Source organism: Mastacembelus armatus, chromosome 22 (assembly GCF_900324485.2).
Source record: "Mastacembelus armatus chromosome 22, fMasArm1.2, whole genome shotgun sequence".
NCBI lineage: Eukaryota > Metazoa > Chordata > Actinopteri > Synbranchiformes > Mastacembelidae > Mastacembelus > Mastacembelus armatus.
In genome coordinates this window covers 13305851-13332535 of record NC_046654.1, presented here as the reverse complement: position 1 = coordinate 13332535, position 26685 = coordinate 13305851, and the positions used below count along the sequence as shown (strand labels likewise).

General features: G+C 42.2%; 2 protein-coding genes across 2 annotated transcripts in view; both read left to right on the top strand.

Moving 5' to 3' along the window:
- The first annotated feature begins 843 nt into the window (after positions 1–843).
- Positions 844–5870, top strand: kbtbd11 (kelch repeat and BTB (POZ) domain containing 11). Its single transcript, XM_026309284.1, has 2 exons — positions 844–1606; positions 2185–5870. The coding sequence occupies exon 2, from the start codon at positions 2273–2275 to the stop codon at positions 4190–4192; it is 1920 nt and encodes a 639-aa protein (XP_026165069.1). The 5' UTR covers positions 844–1606; positions 2185–2272; the 3' UTR covers positions 4193–5870.
- Positions 5871–7343: 1473 nt separating this feature from the next.
- LOC113125879 (AT-rich interactive domain-containing protein 1B-like) overlaps positions 7344–26685 on the top strand; it is a 188974-nt gene continuing 169632 nt past the window's right edge. The window contains exons 1-2 of the mRNA XM_026299528.1: positions 7344–7372; positions 11247–11342. The gene's annotated coding sequence lies outside the window, so the exon portion shown is untranslated. The remainder of the gene's footprint in view (positions 7373–11246; positions 11343–26685) is intronic.

Sequence of the window (26685 nt, the reverse complement as noted above, 5' to 3'; positions counted from 1 at the left end):
CCACGGTTCACTATATTGTCAGTACTAACAGAAATAGATGGTTTCAGGTTGGAGTTGTTCCCATGCAACAATCCATGGCACCCTAGGATGTGCCTAAATATGATCTGATCTGCTTTGTTGGTGGTATCTAATATCCTGACTTGAACCTAAGATAATATTTAACTCCTGTAACCAAATAGTGACTTGTACTTATTAACTAGAAGTGGAACGTAGCAACGCCTCGGTTTCACAGTATCAACCAAGTAACCCAGTTATCAGTTTGTCTGGCTGGGTGTTGCCAGTACTTGCATATGGAGAAAGCTCTACAACTGGAAGTCTTTTGTTTTCGCTCTGACCCTGAGGTTTCCACAGAAACACTCATTTTGTGTGCGTGTTATCAGCCCTCAGTTACTCTTTGTTCTCAGAATATTTGGCATTAAAACCTCCCAGCTGAACTCCCTCTAATCTCACAGGGCTGATATTTCTGTGATGTCCTGGTGGTGGCTCCCCTCTATTTTTGGATCTGAAGGCCAGTGGCTGAGACGCGCAGTCGCCACAGAGGAGACGTTATGGACCCTGCATGAAAACGTCTGATACTGCTGCCTGCCTGCAAGGCTCCCATGTTTATGCCTCACATTGTTTTTGGTTCATCGGAGTGACAAGTGCACAGACACGGCCACTTCCGAGGTTACGATTCCATCCGAAGCACATTAATTTTTGCTACATAAATAAGCCCCAAACTAGATTTTGTTTGGTCCAGACTGCAGCTCATATTGAAATCATGCAGGAATAGTGTTGCATCATTACCAAAAGGAAAGTGTGACTCATATTGCATTGTACGGCTGTTCTGTACTCGGTATTTGTGTCGTGGAGCGCTAATGGCAGTTTTATTGATGTTTTGATTAACTATCTCAGGGAGGAACAGGTGGAACACTTAATGGAACATTTATTGATTTAAATAGTGTTACTGCAATAAAAAGTCCCAACGGGAGCTTGAGGAGTATCTGTAATTTCATTTTATCAGTGTTGAGTAGTCGTACCCAGGATCAAAGATGATGCGTAAAGGTCGCACCTTTCGGATGCGTCCAGCGCGCGCACCGCAGTAGGAGCCTGCTGCTGTTGAGTGTGGGGTTAATACCGACAGCAGGGGGCGTGGTTTAAATCAATAATTACCGCCTCACTGTAGTGAACTGGAAAAAAGACAACAAAAATCGGTGTCCAAACAGCTCCTGGAGCTACGATCTGTCCACGCTGGACAGCTCCGGTGTCCTGCGGAAAGAAAGACGCTGACCGTGCGCAGCGCTTCTCCCCGGCTTCCACCGGAGGAAATCACTGAGGGAGGTGCGACCTGAAATGACTCTTTGATCGTCTCTGTGCCGCGCCTCCAACACGGAATCCGGCGAGATTTCGGTGAGAGAGCAGATGAAACAGCTGTTGAAAGGCTCAATGGTGAAGCGATGAGATAAAGCATCTGGAACCGCGGGTGAAGTCAATTCATCCAGGGGACCGTAGCCTGTAACTCTGCTTCATCAAGGTTGTGCGACTGCCTTACGTAACCGAGCTTTGCGGAGGGACTGGCAGGGAGAACTGCTGGTGTGGAGCTGTTGGATCAAGCGAGGAGACGCAGGTAGGTCGCATTTCACTGTTAAGGCAAATAAATCCTTGTTTGATGACTGGTATTTGGTTATCATTACACTAAAACGCCTCCTGTTCCTTTACAACTCGACTGAATTAACTGTTTCATCGTTTTTGTCCGAGTCTTTCGGGGGAATGGGTTGGACAAGAGTTTTTTATGATGTAATTACAAACACATTTCCCAGTGATATTAAGAGATTATTCTCTCTATGAGCGCAAACCCATGTGTGCGCATGCGCTCTAAATCTTTCCAGATTACCACAAATAATCGTCAGGCAGGGCGTTTGTTGCAGGAGGTCATGTAGTTTATAGCCACAGGAAGCTGCATGTCGGGATTTCTTCAGTTTCTTAGTGGCTACAGTTGGTTTCCCTGAAATCCTGACATGAATGTAACCATGAGTGTATTATACCATGCTGGCACGAAGTGTTTCCCTTCTACTTCATGGTTTTTGAGGTGTTTATTAGAGAAACTGCGCCCCTTAGAGAATAAAGAAGTGGTTGCAGCCCAAAGACGCATTTTGCCTCCTCTGATGCCTGGTTAAGTTCCCTCTTTGTTTCCTTTCCATTCAGGTAAACACTGAGGAGCAGAGAGTCTCACCATCCACTCAGCATGATCGGTGAAGAAGCTTTCTCCCATCACCAGTGAGAGCACATCAAGATGAATGAGGGCCACAGGCAGGGATCAGGGGCATTCACTGTGGAGGCTGATGTTATCCTCCACACTGTGAACCCTGACCTCGTCACATCTGCCGATGGGAATTTATGCCCAAATTACATCCAGGGATTACTGCAGGAAGACCAGGATTTCAGCCCTCCTCCGGTGTTTGAGAAGGAATACCTGCTGGATGGAAGACTGATGGAAAATAATCATATCGATCATCAAAAAGGTAAAGGGTCACTCATCTCAACAACTGATAAGTTTCACCTGTCAAATGATAAGAGAGCTCTGGATCTCCCTCCTCACGCTCCACAGTCCACTGTGTCTAATCACATTGCTGGAATGCAACAAAATTGTGCAAGGAGTGAAATCCACAATGGCGCTAGAGCAAAAGTGTCTTACAGTGCAGATTCCTCCGTATGTTTGTCTAGCCAAGTCAAACAGGAAACTGATCGGTCAGTCCTCGAGTCGAATCTGGAGCGCAGGGCCATCCTCCATGACGCCGAAAATACACAGCCAAAAAAAGAACCAGATTTAGTCATTGAAGTTGGCGGGCAGACGATCACCGCTCACAAGTCTGTCCTGGCAGAGAAGAGTGACTACTTCAAAGCACGGCTGTCTCGAGACATCCTGAAAGTGAAGGGCATGAGTTATAAGACTCTGTCTACACTGATAGACTATATTTACACTTCTCAGATGAATGTTAGCAAAGACAATGTTGTAGACGTCATCACCGGGGCTAAAATCCTTCAGGTCCCCTGTGCCGTCCAGGCAGCCATGGACTCCATGTCTGAGCAAATCACAGCAGAAAACTGCTATGAGATTCTGACCATCGCAAAAAAGCAGCGCCTGAGTGAATTGAAGGAAACAGCCTACGGATTCATGAGTGACAACTTCCTCCAGATCCTCAAAGACCCCACAGTGTACGGGCGTCTGACTGGATCTGAGCGGGATCTGATCCTGAAGAAGAGAATGGAGGGGAAGATGACACTGATGGTTGCAGAGATAAATGATGCGTTTGATCGTGTTGGTAGCCGACCACCCAGTCGATGCGGCAGTCGCCCACAGAGCCCCTTGTCAGTCGGGTCTCTGGAGGAGGGTCATATGATTTACTGCTTTAAGGAATCAGCAAATGAGTGGAGACCTCTGACTGCCATGCCTGAAGACATAAACACCAAAGGCTGCGGAATCTGCACCATGTATAACTATCTGTTTGTGGCAGGAGGAATCAAGGGCTGTGGGGACAAGGGCAAGGCTTCAGACAAAGTCTTCTATTATAACCCCATAACCAACCGCTGGGCTGAGGTCAGACCTCTGAACCAGGCCCGTGCCCAGCTAAAGCTTGTGTCTATGGATGGCTACTTGTACGCCATCGGAGGGGAATGTTTGTTTACAGTGGAAAAATATGACCCTCGTATGGACCGCTGGACCACGGTGGCCCCATTACCCAAGGGAGCCTTCGCAGTGGCCCATGAAGCCACCACCTGCAGCGGAGAACTGTATGTTTCTGGGGGATCTCTCTTCTACCGTCTTCTTAAGTACGACCCTAAGAGGGACGAGTGGCAGGAGTGTCCCTACAACAACAGCAGGAAGAAGTCCACTGACATGGTGGCTTTCAAAAGCTTCATCTACCGCTTCGATGTCAACCGTGAGCAAGGCATCACCGTGTTCAAATACAACACCATAGTGAAAATGTGGCACGATTGTGCATCACAGAGGCTCGGAAGTCATTTACCCTTCAGGTGTGCCGTCATCGGGAACTGCATCTACTGCGTGAACAAAACCCAGACTCTTGAGTTTGTAGTGGAGGAGGAGAACGCCTACTTTGTGGAAGAGACGCTCAGGGCTCCTCTGGATGCAAAAGGCGTTCTTTTTCCTTTTGTTCTCCCTTTGCCTGAAAAGCCTGAAAAAGTTACATAGTGTGTGTACGATCCAGAGTAACACAAGAGATGTGTCACAGCAAAACTGGAATAAGCAGAAGCCCTTATATACTCTTCATTCAATGTCAGCTTTCTATCTCAGCGTCTCATTGCCTGCTTGCAATGGAATGTGTGTATTTGCATGGCAATTAATTGCGTCCACAGGGCTGAGCCTTAAAGAGTAAATCTTTTGCTGTTGTTGTTGTTAATGTTGAATGAATGCAACAATATTTGTACCTGACTCTAAGTAATGACATGACGAAAGTGACTGTAGCCTATTTTATTTTCTGTGTTCACTTTTGTTTGGTGCACTTTTCTAGTTAGACTAGTTGTTATTTACATGTAGAACATATTGAACTAGTATAGAACTTGAACATTTAGATCTAGCTGACTGGTGACAAGTGTAAAAAAAGTGTGAAAACTGTCTGTAAAGGGATGGAAGCAGTGCGCTCTGTGGACGATGCAACACAGGTTCTATGCAAATGAAACCGAATATACAGGTGGGCTTCTGTAATGATGTGCTATTCAATAATACTGAGTGTTGTCAGGCTGGAAGAAGTGTAATATTTCTGAACCCCTATTGTGCACTGTCTTTTTCCAACCCTGTGAAACAAGCACAGCTTAGGATCAGTAAAACACAACTGTATATACAGTTTCTAGATATTCCCCCTGGTGTAGAATTTAAGGAGCGTGTCGTACTTCTTTGATGCAGCGTCTTCGACAAGCTAAAGCTTTAGATTTTCGTATCATGAATCGGAAACTAAACTCATGATCATCCTGAGTTATGTAAGAGATATAGTAATTCTAAGTTGTCTTACTTATAGAGCATGCACACGGGTGTAACAGCAATTATAGTTAACACGTTTGCCAAAGATGATATGTGATAAGGCATCCAGGCTCTAATAAATCTATAAAATGGACAAATACTGTATTTTTCACTTTTTTTTTTGGATTAGGTTCTTTATAAAGAGCTTTCATTAAAGGTCAAGTCAAAAACAAAAACTAAAGCAATAGCTGTTTGGAGGAGGGAGGGTATCAGGTTTGCTGCTAACAGGCACTTTCTAGCAGGTTTAGGAAACCCAGTTGCTCAGAAAACACAGAGATGCCTCTTTAATTTCATCTTCCTTGTATGTGTCTTAGAGAAACAGCCATAGAACCATAGATGGTCACTTACAATTTAGATCAGATAGGATTTTACTGTGTTTTACTTCAGCATGGTCAGGTCATGGCCGTCGCTGCCTCCCGCAAGAGTTGACTGACACAAATTGACTGTGTTCTTCTTGCATCAGTGCACATTAATTCTACCTTTTGTTTTCATTTCTTTTGGACATTTCACAGTACTTGTTTGCTGCTGCAATAAATCAGTGAGAGTTTTGTATGGAAGTTAATGCTGATATATTATTGGAACAAATAGCTTTTGATAATATTTGTGGAAGTGTCTCCAAGCAGTCAGTGTGACTTAGACAAAATGGATGTGGTTTTGACATTTTACTTGCTGGCATCTGTATTTTTGTGACTTTTTGTATGGATTTGATAGTTTTGGATCTGCTGCTGTGAGTAAACTAATGCAACGCTAGACAAAGGCTTGTTCAAGGAGTGGGCTAACTAATAAGCTGTTGGATAATGTATATGGGTCAAAACTAAGTGCTTCAAATAAAATATTTTATGTCTGAAAATGATCTGGTTTTCTGAAAGTTTCTTTTTAAAGAGACGAGCACATGCAGCAATCCTTTGATTAATATGCTGCACCTGGAGCAGAGCTGTCATCTGGTGGAAAGTAACTGTAATAGCACCCAGTAATACTTTAGGTTTTCTCCAGGTACTCTGGTTTCCTCCCACAGTCCAAAAACATGTATGTCAGGTTGATTGGTGACTCTAAATTGCCCATAGGAGTGAGTGTGAGTGTGTGAGGTTGTTTGTCTCTATGTGGCCCTGTGATGGACTGGTGACCTGTCCAGGGTGTACCCCTGCCTTCCACCCAAAGAGAGCTGGGATAGGCTCCAGCAGGTCCCTGTGACCCTAAATAGGAATAAGTGGGTATAGATGACGAATGGATGGATGGATGGATGGATGGATAGAGATAATACTACTGTGCAAATGTGCTCATGCTCAACAAAACATTTAAGAAGTTAGTTTTACTGTACAGTATTTTCCTTGCCAATAAATGCTCAGTACTATTTGTAATATTCTGTATGTCTGTAATATTTTCAGCAGAGTATACAAGTTAAGGCTTGTGTAAAAACCAAAAGTGTAAAACCAGCTTTGATCATGATGTTATTTCAGCAGCATCAGTTTTTACACAACAGAGTCTTTAAATACAAGTATCACATGCATCATTAAACCACTTTTTTTTGTTCTAATGTATTTTTCCTATAATAAAAATGTTTAAATCCTAATATGTCATAATTACACTCTCAATTGTACTTTTAAACTTTCTCAAAACTATTATTATATACAATATGATTATTATGACAAATTTTTATGAGCTTATTAAAAAAGAAAAGAGAAAAAAATGTCATAATATCTATGATAGATACTCCACAGCGATCTGACTGCAAAACAACCCATTTGTAGGAAATACAGCAATGCTTTGTAAGCCAGATCAAAATGATGTGTTTGTTTATTTTGGTGTAGCTCCTACTAATTAAAGCAATGTGCAAATAATTCTTCCATCCTTTCATTTAAGAGTTGAACTGCCATAAATGTTGAGAAAACACCTTGATGTAATACTGCTGTGTGTTTTTAATCACTGGAGTGTGGTGTTTTACTGTTTCATTTTATAGAAAGTCAAAGATGTTTAACAGCTGAAACCTTTCAGTTCAAGCTGTTAGAGTAAGACGTTGTCTGGATGCCAGATGAACATCGGTATAAAGAAGCAGAAGTCACAGGTGACACTGAAACACTAAAAATAATAGACCATCGGTGTAAATATCTGTATAAAATTTAACGTGTGTTATGTGTTGAACAAAGTTGTTAACCTGGACACTGTAACTTTTGCTAAACACTGGCCACTCTGGCCACAGGAGGCAATTACAGATTGATGGCAACTTTAAATCCCCCTTCATTTCCCAAGATCCTCTTGGGCCAGGAACTTTCAAGACATCATCATTAGGTGACCTGAGTGACAGCAAGTTGGATGGGACTACAGGAAACAATAGGAAACAACAAACATGGATCTATAGTGAGTTTACTTAGTGTTTTAATTTGTGATAAAGTGTCACCATTGTCTTTTTAACATTTTAACACTGTACATCCAAACACAATTTTCACACCTTTGAGTTAAGTTACGTTCTTTAAACTCAATATGAAAGTAAGGCCTGACATTTACATAAAACCATACAATTCTTAGACCGGTTGTAATTTTCTGTCTGAGCTGGTTAAACCATTTTAAATATGTGCTTGTTGTGCCTCTGGATTGTTGCCATTATGGTACATGATCCCAAAAAAACACTCATTTGTCGTTGTGGAAAAGCGAGTATAGTGTATTCAAACGGTAACTGAGCCACAAATAGCAGGAGGATATTTTACTTCATTTGGCTTTTACATTAAAACACTCATTCATTTCTTTCGCAGAAACATCATAGTTACATTGAGCAGTCTACAGACCTTACTGTGAGCAGTTTTTACTGGAACATAACATGGTTTTTGAGTGTATAGTTAGTTTGGTGTGCTATGGTGTGCCGAAGGAATTAATTAAATGCATTTATTTGCTAATCCACTACAACACCACTGCACATTCAAGAGTAAAAATACCACGAGTGAGTATTTGCTTCACAAAGGGACTGTTTGTTCTAGGATTGCTGAATTAAATTGGTTTACACTGCACAGTTGTCCACTTTCTGGATTCTCTAACTCTGTTTCCCTATTGGACACTGGAGGGCAGTATGAGCATGTTGTTAACACTGGTCATATCACAGCTGCACCCACCAGTGCTTGTACTGGACTGTACGATAATACACTTCACACCAAACACATACGATCCATAGCTGGTCCACTCACTGGTGCAGCTGTGGCCCAGCTGTGGCCCAGTTTGGGCTGTGCTTGTCATGGGTCACATGCTGGCCCAGTAGGTTCACATTCAAAATGACTAAACTCTGAGCTTCAGTTCTCCAGAGCTCATTTACCAAAACTACTTTACCAAGCACAGCACAACAAAAATGAAATTTACTGTGAGGTATCAGCTATTCACATCAAGTTAATTAGTTCTGAAGTGACCTCAGAATATCTGTTTATTATTAAATTATAATACTATAAATTATACTACAGCTGTCTGTTTGCTGAATTATTTTACTTAACTGAGTATAATTGTATTTAAGACCTTCTAAATCATTATCAGCTGGTCTGCCCTCTACATTTAACCTGCTGTTTTTTTTTCTGTCTCTTAAAGCTAATTAAAAAGAAACAAAAACCATTTCAGTTTAGCTGTCGGCAGTGCAGGTTTAGATTAAGAAGGAAAAAAATCCAGTTTACTAATTGCTCTTATGATTTCAAAATAAAACCAAAACTCATGACAGCCTGCCAACCTGTTGCCATGGAGCTGGGATGATTGACAGCCCCTGGATCCACACATGTGTAGTGGCCTACATCACGTGTCTGCCTGCACTAGGTTTCTGTTTTTCTCAGGTGATAATTAGTAAATAGATTTGTGTTTCTTAAACCCTTACCTGCCAAACGCCTGAACCTGCAACAAGAAGAGGTCAAAACTGTTTTTGAATATGGTGAGAGTAAATAAATCTTGTCAATATCCTTAGGCGCTCTGTAAGTTTTATGCTAAATTTCAATTTAGGCCAAATACTCCGTAAATGCCCATTAGAAATTACCATTGAAGTATCGGGTTTCACACTGACTTATTTTTGTCTGGCTTTAAAATGCCACAGGAGATATGATGACGATCAGACGTTATGTCCAGGGAGGTGACGCTACGTTTCATCAGCTGAGGCCCAAATATTGATAAATCCAGATTCATCCACCAGGATGTTGTCTGACGCAGCCTGCTTTGGAAGTAAGCAGCTAGCCCCACACTGCAGTCTTCTTAAGTTTTATGACAGAATACTAATTATGTTTTTCTAATTGGCTAAAGTCATTTAAATGGAAGCTTGTTAAATATTTTTCACCTGTTTTCACCTACAGCCAAAGCAAACAGGATACGTCTGAATCTGCTTTGTTTAAAAAAAATGAGACATTAGTGGTTGAGACTTTAGAGTGCCGTGTCAATTGTTCTTACATTTGAAAGAATGAAGATAAAATTTAAAATGACTTACAGCTGCTTATGTGATAAGATGTTGAAATGTTTTTGTGCTCCAGTGCAGAATAGCTTTGAGCAGCCTCTTTTCACATAATCGCAAAGAAATGCAAAAAAAAATGTGACATTTTGTTTTAATTTCCAGTTGATTATCTGTGATTATATACTACAACAGCAAACTTGCACCCCTTTACAGAGACTGAGTGAAAACGTAAAAGGCTGGAAATTAGAATCATCAGAGAAAAGTATGGCCTGGGGAGAAGCATCATGAAATGCGCTTTTCCGTATCCACCCCGCACTCTCTTTTTTTTTTCCATTTGAATATACACAGAATTATTTACACCTTCAAGGCAACTTGACTGAACTGCACATCAGTCAATTAGTAAATCAGAAATTTTCTGTGATTCCAGTTTAGCGTGGAGTCCTTGGCTCCCTCTGGTCCCCCCCCCTTTTAGTCTCCCATCCTGACAGTGACAAATTACTCCTCTGCTTGGCGAGATTGAAAATTAAAAGCATTTAAAGTTGCTCATGCATTTATGCTAATGAGAAATTCAGATATGATTTGCATGCGAAAGAGGCTCGTCTGAGAACTCATCATTGCCCTCCCCCCTCCCAACTTCACCACCTCCAGCCTTGCATTTCTTTAGGCTTTTTTTTTTTTTTTTTTTTTGCTTTTTTCTTTAAATGTGAGCAGAGAAGAAAATGTAGTGTGTAAACACACTCCAAAGGTGACATTTTGTATGGCTGCGTTTCATTACATACATGAAATTACATTATTGCCTCTTAGAAGGTCTTTGTATGATATTTATGGTGCAACCTGCTATTGGCACCCCCCTATAGTCACTCAGGCAAATTGGGTCATTGTGTCTGGCATTGGCACATTGCACCACAGGAGGAAACACTACAAACATAATGACATTGTGTAGTTACTTCTCATGCTATCATGTGTTGGCATTTGGATAGAAACTATTACATACATGACATACTCACTATAGTACAACATTGGTGAGGCAAAGTTTAAATTATGAACATTATTCTCTGGGCATAAGCTTCTAAAGTCTAATATTAAAATGTTTGTTCAGATGAAAAAGGCTTTGTTTTGTGATAAACATGTGCAGAACACTTTGGAGCTGGAGGATTAAAACTCTGTGGTGATTTGTTTTCCCAGTAAGCTCCATCCACGTCTTCCTCTCTAAATATCAAAGAGCATGCTTCTTTGAGTTTGTTTGTTCCACAGTCACTAAATGATTGTAACCTTGGAAACAAGATACATTAATGAAGGTGGAAAATGAAATAGGGCTTTAATTTGCTTCAGTGTTCATAGCTGAGGTGAAATGGATTAGCCTTGATTGAGGTGTGAGATGAAGAAAGAAAGCGCTGACATGACACGTGTATTTGTCATCATGTCATTTCAAGGAGGATGCTGCAGCAATTATGAATATGGGTACACAGCAATTAAAAGCGGTAGTATTCATTAATAATTTTTATATTAATTTTTCAGTGGCCGCTGAAATGATTGCTACTGCACACAGGCTTTCCAATTATGCTGCTTAATTAGAAATGTCAATATTAAGAAATAATTAAACTTGGGAATACATTAAGGTTGTCAGAAATACTTAGAAAGTCATGACCATCATTCAAATGATGTTTTCTCTAATATGTTTTGCAGTTATTGGTAAATGTGTGTGTGTGTGTGTGGCAAACTCGACTGGATAGTGAGTGTTTTTTTTTTTTTTTAGATCCTTTTTACGATTCACTGCAGCGTCCATGTAGAGTCTTATTACTCCTGTGCTTTAACAACTGTCTCTTTTAGAGCTGTTCCTGCCCAGAAGCCTGTGTGGACTGTACTCACTAAATGTCAGAGTTCAAGAGATGGCGACACCATCCACAGGTCCACTAATCCACACAGGTACACGTGTCATCTTTTTTCAATTTTAACAGATGCATGTATGTTGTCCTCATCCGTCTGAGCTGTAGCAGATGAATGAGGACATACTGTTGTAATTCCACAAGAGATGTGTCTTTATGTGTGTGAATATTAATATGATATATATGTCATGGTTTAAGAAATGTAAATGTTCATGTCATGTGATCTGCAGCTGACCATGGGTAATCCAGTGCCACATTAACCTTTTAAAAACACACACTTGTTACAGCTGCTGCTGTTTCAGTTGTGTGAACTGGACTGAACACAATATTTAAACGATACTCAGTTCAAGAATATATATTGAACAATACTGTGTTTTCAATGACAGGGTAGTATCAACAGCAGTCAGCTGCAGTTACATAGAGTTTCACAGTATGTGCCCATATGCCTGTGTGCATGTATGTTAATTGATCTTGTTAAATAATCCATGAATTATCTGTTCATCAGTTTGACAGCCCCTATTTTATCACTCTGTTTTGTTATCAGGAAAACATGCTCCAATCCAATGATACTGTCTGTCATAAACATCTTCCAATAACCTACTTCCAAAAAGCACTAACTCATCATGTACTGACACCGTGTCTCATACAGGGTCTATGGACTTGGTCTGTTTGTGTCTTAATATTAGCATCAAGAGAGCCTTAATTGTTTTATATATTGAGATAAACCAATTGGAGCTGCCTTTGATCATAGGAATACATTTTCATTCCAGTATAGCTCTCATGGGCAGCTGCATTTTGATACTAGTAGATTTAAAGAAGACAAATAATCAAGTGGAGCCATCACCTGTTGAGTGCAGTGGAAGCTGACTGAAAGAAAGACTTGAAAGCATTTGTACCTCAAAGCAGTGGCAGTCTCTAATGATAGGATTGGTTCTGGCACAGCACGTTGGCCATATTTCCCTCAAAGCCTTGTGTGACAGCTCTTTAATTGGACTGCTCCTTTCCCTCGGTGCTGTAAAATGTTACTAGCAAGTCTTGCTTGGCTGTTATGGTATAATTATTCCACAATATACTGTAATAAAATCAAGCAAGACAAAGTTGATCTCAAGGAATTTTGTACATCCAGTTATGAATACAGGCAATTACATGTTCATTTGGACCTTGATATCCCTTTCTGAGACTCACTGAGTCATTTCTTCCCCTAATCAAGTGCTAACTGAGCACTCATGCATGTAGGAGAAGGAGGAACTGAGACTCGTCGGTGTTAGAGTTACAGGGTAATTACTAAAACCATGTCCCATCACCTTTGTGGGTTGTTTGTAGTTCTTCAACTCAGTAGCTGAAATGATTTTTCTGTAGTTGTGAAAATATGCCCTCGTTGTCATACAGCAATGGTAAATCAAACGTATACATCACCAATCCATCGAGCTTGTATCCTTGACCTTGGTACTGTTGACATTGCTCTGTTTCCTTCTCTTCCTTGTTTCTCATTTTCCCCCTACTGAATAGAAAGAGTAAAGAGACCCTTGTGAACTTAAGCCTATATCAGTCAGATGAGAGAGGAGAGTGGGTATGTTTCTCCCGTAGCCTGCGGCTGCAGATTAGCCATGAGAGTCAGAGGATCGCCCCCGCTCTCTGACAAATGAGAAAAGCCACAGTGGCCCTGGCCAAAGTGACAAGCCAAATGGAAGCAATTCCTCCCGAGGCAGGGGGACAGCAGCTGTGACCAGGGCCTGCTATGCCACTCTAGACAGGACCCGTGTGTGTGTGTGTGTGTGTGTGCATGTGCGTGTGTGCGTGTGTGTGCGCGCGCGTGTGTGAGTGTGTGAGTGTGTGTGTGTGTGTGTGTGTGTGTGTGTGTGTGTGTGTGTGTGTGTGTCTGTGTTATCCTCTGTGTATTAGCTGTACAGACTTAATCCAGAAGACAATTGGCATTTCTCTCCTGGCAGTTCCCATGAAGCAGCGTGTGCCACTGACCTATGAGGAAACCCCATCAGTCGCAGGTGACTGTGCACCTTTACCTGGGGGGGCAGGGGGTATTTGTTTTACCCTGCTGCACTCTGTTTGGTCTCTGTGTGTTTGGTTGCAGCTGGCTGTTTGACTTTTTACATATTAATTTCTGCCAAGGTAGTAGATCTCAGACAAAGACTGTGCGTGTGTTTGTGGGATCCTTCCCTTTATAGAGCAGTGCCAGGGTATGTCACCCAGCCTCACTTCAGGGCTCTGTGGATGTGTGAGTAATTAGCACTGAGCCCTGATGGATTAAATCCTACCCTGCTGAGATCGACTCTGTCTGCTGCCATTGACCTGCTGGCATCAAGACACTTTCAGGGGCAATGATAGTAAGAGTGATATGATCAAGAAGGGTGTAAAAAGAAAATGTGGAGCCCAAGACTAAATCTAAATCAACAAGACCAGTGGACGACAAGTGTGACAGTAAATAGGCCAAAAAGAAACAAAAAAAAACAACAACAACAAAAAAAAAAACAGGATAGATAGTTCAGGGTTGGAGGCTGTTCCCACCAGTGTGTTGTATTTGCCTTCAGTTCAGTCAGAGTGGCTGCTGAAATATATCCTAACGTGTGTGTAAATCTCCCCTTTCTCCCCTTGTTCTTTCTCCTATCACCCAGAGCCAAGTGGATCAGGCTTCATTTTGCCACAGCCATCATAATTATTCCACGCCGGAAGAATCAATTACAGCTAAGCACCATTGTTTCCAGAATGGAGCTAAACATTAAAGTTTAAAAATTCCAAATTATTAAAAAGTCATGCTCTCAGGGACACATACAGAATATTTACTGTTAACAAATAACTTAATAACTCCACTCCGAATTATTAATTCATGGCTCACATTGGCTCGGCAAGACTTGTCTCGTGGTTAATTTTTCTGCCTTTATACATTGTTAAATATGCATCACTTCTTGACTGTTCTATATGAGCACTTGGAAAATCTGTCAGAGCTTTTGTGACTTCATTAGAAAATCTGAGCTGCAGTTTGTTTGTTTTTTTCTGTTTACATGCGTAGTTGAACACTCTGGTCTTAACTAATGTTTGTAGCTTAAGAAACGGATGCACTTTCTTCTGTGCATTATACTGATGTGGACTAGCTGGCACAGCTCGATGCTGTAGGCTTTACTTTGAGGAATGCCTGTCATTTAAACTAAATGTTCTCAGGTTAGCCTTGTTTGACTCACAGCTGAGCTAATGAGGTGACTCTGATTGCGGCGCCTAATAATCCAGCAATCATGGATCATGTTTTGATGTTTTTTCTGTCTCAGTCCCCTGCTGGGCGCTAACTGTTTGAAGGTGAAATTATCAACGGACTAATCAGTCATGCCACTTGAACTTGAAATAGGAAATGATTGTCATAAAACAAAAGTGGTAAGCCTTGCAAGAGTACCTTTGGACCACTCTGGCTGCTTTTTGATGTAACTGTTATGTTGGAATAGCTATTTTTTGTCTGATTGCTTGCTTGAACAGAAAATCGATATGGCCAGTCCAAACGGTTGTGGATTTCTTGGTTTTGATGCAAATTTGCAGCGCACATAGCCTATGTCCACCTCTTAAGTCAATTCCTGCTGATGGCACTTCTCATTCATTTCCTCAGGGTATGCACACAGGCTGATACCAATTGGGTTCATTTCCGTATTGGTGCTTTATGCACAGTTCAAGTTGTTGGGCTTCCATGAGATTAATGTTACTGCTGCCTTGTTGTAATGGGCATCACAGCAAGCAGCAAACATTTTCCATTATAGGTTACACATACATACATAAAGTAGTCCATGAAATGCAAAAACCACTCTATATACCCCTCTGTTACAGGAGGTATGGACAGCATTAAATGGTTTTGGGGATGATTGAGAATGAGGAAAGTGAAGGTGCTCGCTCTTTTATCCCCTTCCAGCTGAGTGAATCAAAAACAATGTGGCAGAACCTGAAATAGTTCGCAGCTTTAGAAACAAGTCCCCGGGGGCCGTAAATTGGCTCTCAGAAGAGGGAAAAAGAAACAATTGCCCTTTACCTCTAAGGTTGCATGTCATCTCTCTGAAACTCACTACTGGGCAGATTAAGGTCAAGTAGACCATTCTCCTCCTCCTTTTTCCCCGTCTCCTCTGAAGGGAGCAGAGACAGGGCAAATAAAATGATGACATGGAGGGATTGAGAGAGAGAGAGCAAGGGTAGAAACTGGGATTTTGAAGGTCTTTGAAAGCAGTTTTACACCCATCCCTGGCGGTTTCCCTCTCTCACTGTGAACTGTGTTGATAATGACTGCTTGTCAAAGAGGATGAGCCCAACTGCTCTATCTAACTAAGTCCTGCCGGTTCAGTTCAGTGTAAATATGAGTGGAACACAAATAGGGGTTCCTAGTGGCCCGCCATTATATTTGCGAAAAGGCACTCAATACATTTTATTGAGAGAAAACATGAGCATTACCTTTAACTGCATGTTAAAGGCCTATTAAAATCCACCTCCTAAAGCATGCCTACCCCACTTAGACTACTACTACTATGCTAAAACCATATTATGTCATTAGGTACTTGCTCGTCACAGATGATAAATCTGTAAAACTGAAGTGGCAAGCCTGCCAATTGTAATTACAGAATCAATTGACTCACAATTAAGTCTTTTGTTTCACTGGATTGTCCTGTCAGTCAGGACAGAGCACGTTCAGTAATGTGCGAGTGAATGGCATAACATTTTGCCTTTCCATGTCAAGGTCACAGTTACGAAGTCTGCCAGCAATTAAGAAGTATAATGTGCTGAGTCGAGCACAGCAACAAAACAGGCAGCAATTTCTTCTGCTCCTGTTGAAATTATGCTTATCAGGTACCTCGCCTCAGCAAAGGTGAGGGGTCGGCCCAAGCAGACAGGCAGCATTTCTCCACATAATTGAGAGAAGTTTGGATTTAATTGTATAATTAATCTTGTCGAATTAAGTTACACAGAAGTCGGACCCCTAAATTAGGCGGTCTGAAATATTTTAAATTGCCTTAATGTGAAATCTGGCTCCAGAATGCACTTTGTTCTCTCCTGATGGTATGAGGTAAGTTTTCAGTCATGAGGAACACGGCATGCTGTAATAACCTGTTAGCAGTTCTTATCACGATGTTCTTTTATATGATTAATTTCCTCAAAAAGTAATTGCAATTTCAAAAAGAGACAGATTTTATTGTATAGCTTATTGTGGGCCACTGAAGTGAAAATATAGAGACAGAATTCATGGCAAAGCTCATCAAACTAAATTTGAGCATAAAAAGGTTACACTTTTGACTAGTGATCTTTTTTTGATTGGGGGTTTAGATCTCAAGTTTATTATTTAGTTTAATGTTTCTGCCTCAATGTGTTCTGTAGGCAATCAAAACTGACCACTGCTCACTCTTTGAAGAATTAATTAGCTCTGGCACATAACAATTTCCATTTGAGCACCAAGCCAAGTCTCGTTCAGCTGTCCTACTAGGTTGATTGATTAACACCTTCAGTTTGCATTTAATATGACAGTCTTATTGGGATTATCCCGAATATTACAGCGATTTTTAATTTTCTGTTCAGGGAGTTTTGCATTGTTAATCAGAAAACAGTTCATTTTCCTAACCTCAGTAACAAAATGAAGCATCTTTTATTTTGGCATTTAAAAGAAAATCAGGAAAATTGTTGAGAGATGAATTGCTGATGAAAACAACCTTTACTTACATCCCTCAAAGAGACCGAGGTTTCCTATCAGTACTGTAAATGAACAGAACCTGGTAATGTTAACACTGTTTCCTTATTTATTTTCAAGAGGCAGAGATTCTTTTGTAGCAACCGGTGAATAGAAATGTTTTCAAGAGCGTATTACACAACCCGTATGTACTGTATGTGCCCGACAGCAGATGCTTGGTAATTCCTTCTCCTGTTGAGCTGCATTGTAACTGAGTTGCATAGTGTGAAATGATAGTACAGTGTAACCTTGTCCTTGTCATAAATCAAAAAGCTCAAATTCCTATCTCTAAGCAAATGAATGTACCTCACGGTATCTCAGCCAGATAATCTTTCTTCAAGTCACAGTTAAGAGAGCATCTCACAACAGTGCCTCTCAACAGACTTTGCAGAGATTAGAAACAATTGAGTGGAGATTGGTTTGGGAGAGAAAATCCAGTTCAGGGTGTCACATGGGGAGGGATAAAAAGTAGTATCAATGAACTGACAATTATCTGTGCTGCACAAATGTAAGCACAAGCCGCTGGCACCAGTGGTGGAGGAAGTACTGAGAGTATAAATACCACAGTGTAATAATACTCCATTACAAGTAAAAGTCTCTATACAAAATTTCACTTAAGTAAAAGTGCAGAAATATGAGCAGCCAAATACACTTGAAGTATCACAAGTAAAAGTACTCAATGGTGCATATGACATTAATGTATTTCATATTATTAATTTAATGTTGTAGCTGGTAAAGGTCTGTGGAAGAATAAAAAAATCTGCTGAGTGTGTAGAGTTCACTTGCTACAGATATGTTGTGTGTGTTGTTTTATGTTATTTAACGTCTTTGTTGTTGGCTCAACTCTAATGACAACATTTCTGCTTACTACAGTATGGAGATGACAATGCACGTCCAGTCGGCTACTGCCCAGAAAGGGGGAGGCCCCTGGGGTATTTGCCAGCATAATTCTCTTCTTAACACAATGACCTTAGTCTGCTGGTGTTGTCAGATTTAGTAATAGCAGATGCATGAGAGGAGCTGGTAGGGGAAAAAAAAAAAGAGTCTCCTTTGGCTTGTTCGAATGCCAACTGTGTACACAAGCTTTCAAAGGGCTTTGTTTGATGTCTGTGACGTATGATGGTTTCTGTGTAGACGCTATCTCAGAGGGAGAAACGCTATCCCAGCACAACGTTGCTGTTTCCTGCAATACGGATGGAGGAACTGCCCTTGTGCACTTTCCCTGAAGTGCATACTTACATAGATAGCTCTATTCTGCACTGATGTGTGTGTTTCTGTGTAGTGTACTTTTTGCAAGTAGGGAGACATACGGTTGCTGTAGTGGAGTATCTTAGAGTGTGATTATTTTTAGTCTGAGTTTCTCTCAGTCTCCATCTCTCTCTGTTACCAAATTGAGGCAGGCATCTCTGCGATAAACCCATTTCTAGTTCCTGGCAGATTGTAAGACTCACAAGACTAAAAAGACTAAAGGGGTCAGGGATATGGTTTTGTGCAGTTAGGAATTATTCTGATGGGGTTTTTTTTTTCTTCCTGTCCCTACAGAGAACATCAGGATCACATTAATGCTTTATGGGAAAGTGGTCTCAGACTACAATCCTTTCCACATTTTAAAAAATTTTAACCTTTGACTTTGATAATTCCAAGATATTTTGCAAATTTTCTGCAACAATCCATTGCAGCTTTGTGTTGTGAAATTAAATCTAGCTGCTTTTCTTAAGGCCCCTCTGCTTTTTTTGGCAAATTCTCTTTTCCCAATCCATCTTTGATTGTTCAGGGAAATCTTGTGAAATGCAAATGGGGCCAAACAGAATGTAATTGCTGCAGTGTGATGATTACAAGGGAGAACTAATGATGTCCCAACACCAGGGTCAGGTAGGGTTTAATTAGAAGAGGCACAATCAGTGTCACTCCACTCTTGTGCTCTCCTGTTCCTGGAGCCTGCCTGGTCCTGTGCCAGCTCGCTCTCCAAGAGAGTTTAAAGGGCCTGCTGATGTGAAAAGAGAGGGGGCGTAGAAATTAATACAGCGAAGTTCCTTTGTTCAGAATAGGAATGTTTTGTAAATGCAGCCCTTTCAGCAGTTTAGGGTGGTGGTTTATAGGCTGTCATTTGCACTCCTGAAAACCATGATCCATTGTGAGGAAAACCTTGCGATGTGTTTGACTGAAATCATGCACAGTGAGACATGCATAATGCTCAACTCAGAAGCAAAATAAAATCCCCCATGCCTTTCATTATGATCAGAAATTATTGTTCTGCAGGAATATGTTGTGCAACTGAAGAGATTACTGGAACAAGGAGACCAGATTGGACAGATGAGTGAGACCAGCCAAGGAGAATAACTGTGGCCAACATTCCTGATTATCCAATCAGTGCTCCAAAAACATCAATTCCATCTCGTCAATAGATAATTAAGAGGGATAATTGGCTGGCTGCGCTCTGGGAGGACAAGCACTGTTGGTAAAGTTCCATCCCTTACCTCAGCACTGTGCACACACAGCGGAGACATCTGTCCACTGAAGGTCAACATTTTTCTGATGTAATAGCTGATAGGTGGTAGCACTTTGGTCTTTCAGTCATCCAGGTGGATGAGGTATTTCTGTTTTGGAGATATGTTGTATTTTTTTATTTTTATTTTAAAGCAATTTAAGTAAATAATTAACTAGTAAATAGTAAGTAAAGATTATTGTTTGAGAGGTTTTATGTTCCGACAGGAGGATCAGTGAGCTGTTACACATGTGTGGCCTCTGTTGTTTTTAGACCACGTCTAAGCGTTATCTTAAGATGTACTCACACTAGACGGTGCGTACCATGCCCAGGCATGTTTGACCCCCAGAGTCAAGTTCATTTGACTAGTGTGCCCGACCATGGTACCCTGAACCGTGACACTGTTCATTTGGAGATGGGAACATACTCACAGTGTGATCACTAACCGTGCCAGGCACTGAACTCCAACTGTGTGCTGTGCCAAAGTGCTTCTCTTCAGTTGTATCACGGTGACGTCAACGTGCTGCGGCCCGGATAGTTTCAAGTGCAGTATAAGTGCAGGCCTGCGGGGGGAGTGGGGGGGTACAGTCGTGCACTGTATGAAGCAACCGTGCCTAGTGTGAGTACACCCTTATTTGGCAACTAAAGGCCCAGTTTATAAGGGCACCACCTCACCTTTCCCAGATCATTTTTTTAAAAAAATTCTCAACCATCCTCCTCAGAGCCATTCATTCCTTTTAGATCTGTGAGTGTCTGTGAAGTGCAGGTCAGTAGATTTAACCGGACAGGGCCAGAGATTTAAAACATTGACCTGCCCGGTCTCAACAGCTGTGTGCTAATCCATTCCACTGCTCTGACTGTCCTCCTCCTTTTTCCTGCTCTTGTGAATAGCAAGGTCCTTAATGTGTGAGATCAAGAGGAAAATAAGGCTCTCCAAATGGAATCAAATCACACGGAGGGGCTGCCCAACTCACAGCACAGGGCCTCAGTAGCATTAGGGCCAAAATAAGACCAAGCAATTGCCTTGTAATTCCTTTTCCAGCTATTAGCCCGTCACAGTTTGCTGTTCTCTTGTTTGCTCGGTTTGCTTCTCATCCCTCTCCCTGATCAACCAGTGTTTGATTAATTCATTAATTCACAAACAGAAGCTGAATCACATCTCAGTACTCGGTTGACTCAAATTGGATGCAGGGTAACAATCAGTCCCTCCCACCTCAGACTGATCTGACAAATAAAAAATACAGTATTACTGAGTAAATAGATCTCTGTCCATTCAGCCTGATAATTTGTTGCATTTTCATGTTTTATTTATGCTCAGAGAAGTTGCCTGCTCTCGTATATCACAAACCCAACGAGGCAAGGCGGGTAGGGTTGTATTGATTTGGGTTGACTGTGCACCCCTCCACACAGCTTTATCCCTACAGCCCCTGCTACGCCCCATGCAGTTTGTATTCGTCTCAAGCTTTTAGCCCTCTAGCCCTTGTACATTGGCTCCCATTCAATGGTCCCCCTTCTTGGCTCACACAAGGCTCAATCCCATTCCCATGCATTCAATATTCCCATTATAAGCTCATTAGTCTAGTCATTGTTTGGGGCTCATTAATAGGATATCCATCGCCTTAGACACCTCTGAATTACCATGTCACAGTGTGGCCCCTTTCAGAGCATCGACAGTGGGTGGATTTGCGGAGTTATGTGAGCGTGTGTGCCTGTGTTCGTCTTGCGCTTGTGTCTGCCATGTTGACCTTGAGTTTGCTGACATGCCAGGCTTTCTAAGAAACCTGCTGACACACTTCATGTAGATACGCATGCACTCACACATACACGCAGTGAAGTCCTCCCTCCTCAGCCTAACATCCCTGTTCGCTCACTCCCAGAGGTTTGTCTGTCAGTGATGCAGGAGACAACGGAGCAAGCGCATAGGGGGCTGGGGCTGGATCAGGGTTTTTAACATGCGAAGCAGGTCCTCGTGTGCGTACGTATTGATCCTGGGAGGGCTTCCAGGCCCCCTTTTCCTTTCTTTCCCCGACAGTAGAGGCCGTTCATCACTGAGGCCATGACTGGAGAGCTCAAACAACCATCTCTGTCAGCAAATGGGCTGTACTGTGCCACACTGAACTGGCCTCTCTCATCAGGAGGGATGAAGCCTTGACACAGTGGCTCATGGTGTGATTTGTTCCTCTCACTTACAGAAGCTATTCACAAGCACCCTTAACTGCTCTACTGGATTGTAGTGTTCCACTCTTACCTAACATGCTTTTATTGATTTGCAGGATTAAAAAAATCATAGAAAGAGGACACCAAACAATCTGTTAGTAACTTTTCTTGCTGACAAGAAAACTAATTTTTAATGGCATTTCCTCTGTAGGGACACTTTAAAAATTGTCCTCAAAGAGGAAGTGTGAATCTGACTATCCAGGTCATGTTTATGTCTGACATCTTTACCCCTGGTTGTTGATTTATTTGAGTCTCCTGCAGTCTCCCTTCCTTTCTGCCTCCTGCCACACCTAGGTCCCCCCGCACCCTATTGTTTGATTGATGGTGACTTTCGATGCCATGTGGAGATATGCATCCTAGCTGAGCTGCCAAGGTTGACGCTCCAGTCTCAACCTAAGTTTGGGCCACGACAAGGACAAGTAGGGAGAAAGATGGCGGGAGGGAGCAGAATGGAGCGTGGCCTCCGCATCAGATGTGTTTTAAATAACTTTGACAGAGGGGTTTGAGCCAGTCTCTAGGCTGGAGCTAATCTAATGTGAGAGGATGCCACACTGAGGCTGACAGGACACAGAGATAGAGGAGGGGAGGAAAGGCAGAGGATGGCATGGAGGGAGAGGGAAAGGGTAATCGAGGTGCTCGCTCAGCTGGTGAGAAATCTGCCCTCTTCATCTTTTCATCTCTCAGCCTCTCCCTTTCTCACTTTGCCCCTGACTCCCTCACCCAGTTATATCCATTTACCACCAAACGCGGCTCTCCTCTCCTGTCTCTTTTTTTTCTTTCACACTTTGCGTCACGCTCCCTCTTGCCTGCCTCCATCTCACTCCCCGTCGTCCCCTTCACTCACCATCACCCCCGTCTTGCCACTCCCTCCCTCTGTCTTTCACAGACGATTTAGGAAGTCACAGCCTCTCCCTTCCATTTATGAAATTGCTCATGTTATTTCCTGCCCAACCCCACAACCACCCACACCAAACACACACAAATACCCTGTACCCTCATAAGTCTTGGTGAATGCATCCTCTCTCTGCAGATAGTCCCTACATGGCCCAATCCTCCAACCAGAAACCACACAGCTCAGTGATGAATTCCTTAAAAAAAACAAAAATTCATCCAGGGGGTTATACTCTCTGACAGCACGACTGGCCCCTGACATCATGACCCTGCCATAACACTGAATATCTATTCTTAATTCCCACCCATGGCCTTCTGTTTACCTCGTCGCCCTCTGGCCACTGTAAAAATGCTCGTGCTGGCCCATTTTTCCTGTAGCTGTCTTTTTATGGCTTACTGCTCTGAGGCCATTGCTGTTATGAGCATTGTCCAAGTGCTGGTGTAGTCGGGGAGATTTACAGTGCCTCGAAACATTTTGTTTTCACATAGTGGTGAAGCGTGACACCTGTTTCAGGGCTTTGGAAGAGAGTGATAACAGTAGTATTAAATTATGCATTTAAGAAGACACTTTATTCATACCTGGCTAAGTTTTTCACCAGAGGAGAGGGGGAATTGTTGAATTGTTCTAGTATGAAGAGGCTGGATTAGGATTAGGATCAGGATTTGGGTTAAATTTAGCTACAAGTTAAACCACATGAGTTGGGTTTTTTTTTTTTTTTTTTTGCCACTTGGCAGCTGCAGAATGAGCCGTGAACACAACTGTAATATATTGTCATATGCCAAACGGTTGCCTTTTTAGCCAAACACCACTGAACACAACCCACAGTGGCATTCATTTGGAGTCAGGGTTCAAGCAACCTAGTGAAAACCAGTCCAGTATTGACTAATGTTTCAGCCCTGTGTTAGTGTCCATGAACTTTTGAGGGAAATATTCGGCTCATTTCCTGCTCCACTATATTCACAAATTAGATGCCAACTGCTGTTTTGTACTGTGTAGGAAGTCGCTGCTTGCTGCTACTGTAAATTAGGTTTATAAGAAAGATGAAACTGTACCAAAGCACAAAAGTTTCAGGCCATAAAACAATGAGCAGAAAGACATTATATCAGAGCTGGTGGAAGAGACCCACGTATAATAAATTCTATTCATTGGTAATACAACAGTATTGATCAGAGCAGTTTTGAGTTTTAACTCTAAGAAATTGGATGTGGTAACCATATAGTACTACAAAGCACACACACTGTTTTGGGACCTTGCATTTTGCTGTCCTGTTGAAAACCTATTACCATGGCAGATCGCTTGCTAACATGATAGAACATGTAAATAAGACAGTCTGGTTGGAAGGTGTGTTTTACTGAGCATGGGTACATGTGTGTGCCTAACCTGTGACTGTGGCCATGCAAGTGCATACAAATGTATAGTTCAAGTTAGAGTCACGTGTGTTTTAGGACCTTGTGAACCTGCTTTCCTGCCTAAGTCTCCATTGGAGAAGAGGTTGCAAACCTCAGAGGGATTTTATTTGGTTAAATAAAGGCTAAATGTAGAGCAGAAGAGATCAAAGAGATGGAAGGACGTAGTGTGTGAGTGTCAAATGGTGAAATCCAGGGGAACCTTGATGTAGCTTACTGTGGGTGAGTGAGGGATGGCAGGAGAAGGGAAGGAGAGAGATTGAATGAAGGGTGTGTGGGTGGTGGTGGGGGTGGCCTGTCCTTGTTCCTCCACCACTCCTCTCCTCTCAGCCTTCTCCCTTCTCCGCTCAGCCTGTTTCTGGCTCATTACCCATTACTCCACCAGCAGACTTCTCCCTGGGCGGCAGTCAAAAGAACTGTCCTCTCTCACTCTCACCGACAGCCGCAGCCTGAGCACTGCCCTGCCCTCCTGATATTAATCAGCACGCACTCCTTCAGCCTCGCGCACACACTCTCCCCAGTGAGCTCCTCTGACGGGCAGGCTAGTGGGCAGCCGTCTCTTCTCCTGGCCCTCACTTGCAAATGAGACATCCAGCCTCTTAGGAAGGCAGGCGGGGGACAGGATATTAGAAAAGTTTTATTGGGAGGAAACTTTGTTTTCATTATATTGTCTTGTGTGAGTGACTGTGGGAGGAGATGTTAAATATGCTTGGTGCCGCTGGGTGGTTTTTTGTTTCCCCTGTATGTTTTGAAATTAATTCTAAAAATAAAACTCCTTAAATCTCGCAACTAATGTACATTATGCAGAGGAAGAGGACAGAACAATATATTTGACCAATGATGGCTTTTGTTTGGATAATCCATAATCCAAATGTTAAAAAAGGATGCCAGTCTAGCATAAAATACTAAGGACAAGACTATAATATTTTAGAGGCTGATGCTGGAAATACTGACATTATGCCATGTTTTGTCTTATATTTGTTCTGGCACAAAAATATAAATTGCTGCTTCTGACAATATTTATATTAATCTTAGTCAAAATACAAGGATAGCTGAATTGTCCTGTAAAGCACTGTAATGTGTTTATTATATGCTCTTGTCTCATGCCTGTCTTAACCTCTTTGCCCTCTCTTACAACCTGTGCCCACTGACAGTCTGCCAGGTGTGCCCATTCCCAGGAGGTACACCTGGTGTCACCAAGCATAGCAGGCCCACACTGGCTATGAAGAGAGGCGAGATGCCAGCTCGGCCACAGAGTAACTCTAGTGAGGGACAGAGAGGGTCCCTGGTGCTGGACTGGGTGACATTAGCTGGCTGCCATCCCTCTCCTCTCGGCACTCGCATCCCTTGCTCGTGGCCCCTGTTCTGCCTTCACATGCTGACTGGGTATGTGCCCCGATGTCCAAACGCCATATTCCCTGGCAGGGAGTCAGAATATGAAATGGCTGTATTTTCACGTCCTACCTTTGACATTGTCTCTTAGTTGTGCAGCAAGCAGCGTAGCTGCAATCTGGCAGTGCTGTCCGCCTGAGGTAGTGTGTCTGAAGTGAAGAAAATCCCCCAAAATTGTTGTAACCCAGCTTCATTCAAAACAATGTGTATCCAGCGTGTGTCATGGTTTGATGCTGTGCTAATAGCTTAGCTTCCACTGTCATGATGCTGTCTCCTGGGTGTTGCTCATGTCTTCCTGTTCTGATGAGAGCAGCTGGACACTGGGGAGTCTTCGTCTCCTTTCTCAGGCAGACTATGCAATTTAAACCTGCCTCGGGCATGTAGATATTACTCCCTGGCGAGATGGCTGAAAATTAATGGAAATTGTTTTAGAGGAATCTTTATTAACATTCTCCTTTGGATGCCCTTTTGTCATCTCAGCCCTGTCGCCTCTTCGGTTTTATTCTCCCGTTAATTTATGCAGCAGTTGACATTCCTGTCGGTGTGTGAATGTGCTGAGAAATGTGAATAATCAGACTAATAATTAGTAATTGCTCCGTCACTTCAGTGGGCATATATTTTGGCATTAAAAGAATATTAATCAGGACTTTATTATCTTATTTAAATGTTGTTTTCTCTCTTATGTTCACTATCATCATTTCTGTATTTTGGCGTCCGTGATGTGATGTGTTTAGGACTGCCTGTTGAAAAGCATAGGCACCACTAATGCACAGGATGAAGGTGTTACAGTTTTTCTCCTCATGTTTTTCCCCTAGTGAAAAAGACTTAGTTGTGCTGTGGTATAACAGTGAAAACTTAACTCATCTCTGGAACCAGGAAATCGCATTCCCTCACATATATGACTCAATTTCACAGCCCATGCTGGATTAGGAGTCTCTTCGCTCCGGGCCTGCGCAGGAAAAAGGGTAAATATCATCCTTGTTCCTGGTGCCGGAAAATCCGCTATTTAAATAGGGAGTAATATAACTGACATTTTCCAGTTCATTATGCAGCCCCTGACCTTCACGATGTATGACTTGGATACTTTTCTGGCAAAAGGCGAGGCCTGGTTTTCCCTAATGGGAGATGTTTGACCTTGTCAGGAACCAGGGGGAGGTCAGAAATGAAGGAGGCTGTAATCGGCCCAAGACAGTGGGGACACCTACAACAATGACTAAGAACACTGTAACATGCAAAACAGTAGTTAAGGTGGCACTGAGTCAGACCAGTGGTTACTAAATATTTTTACAGTTT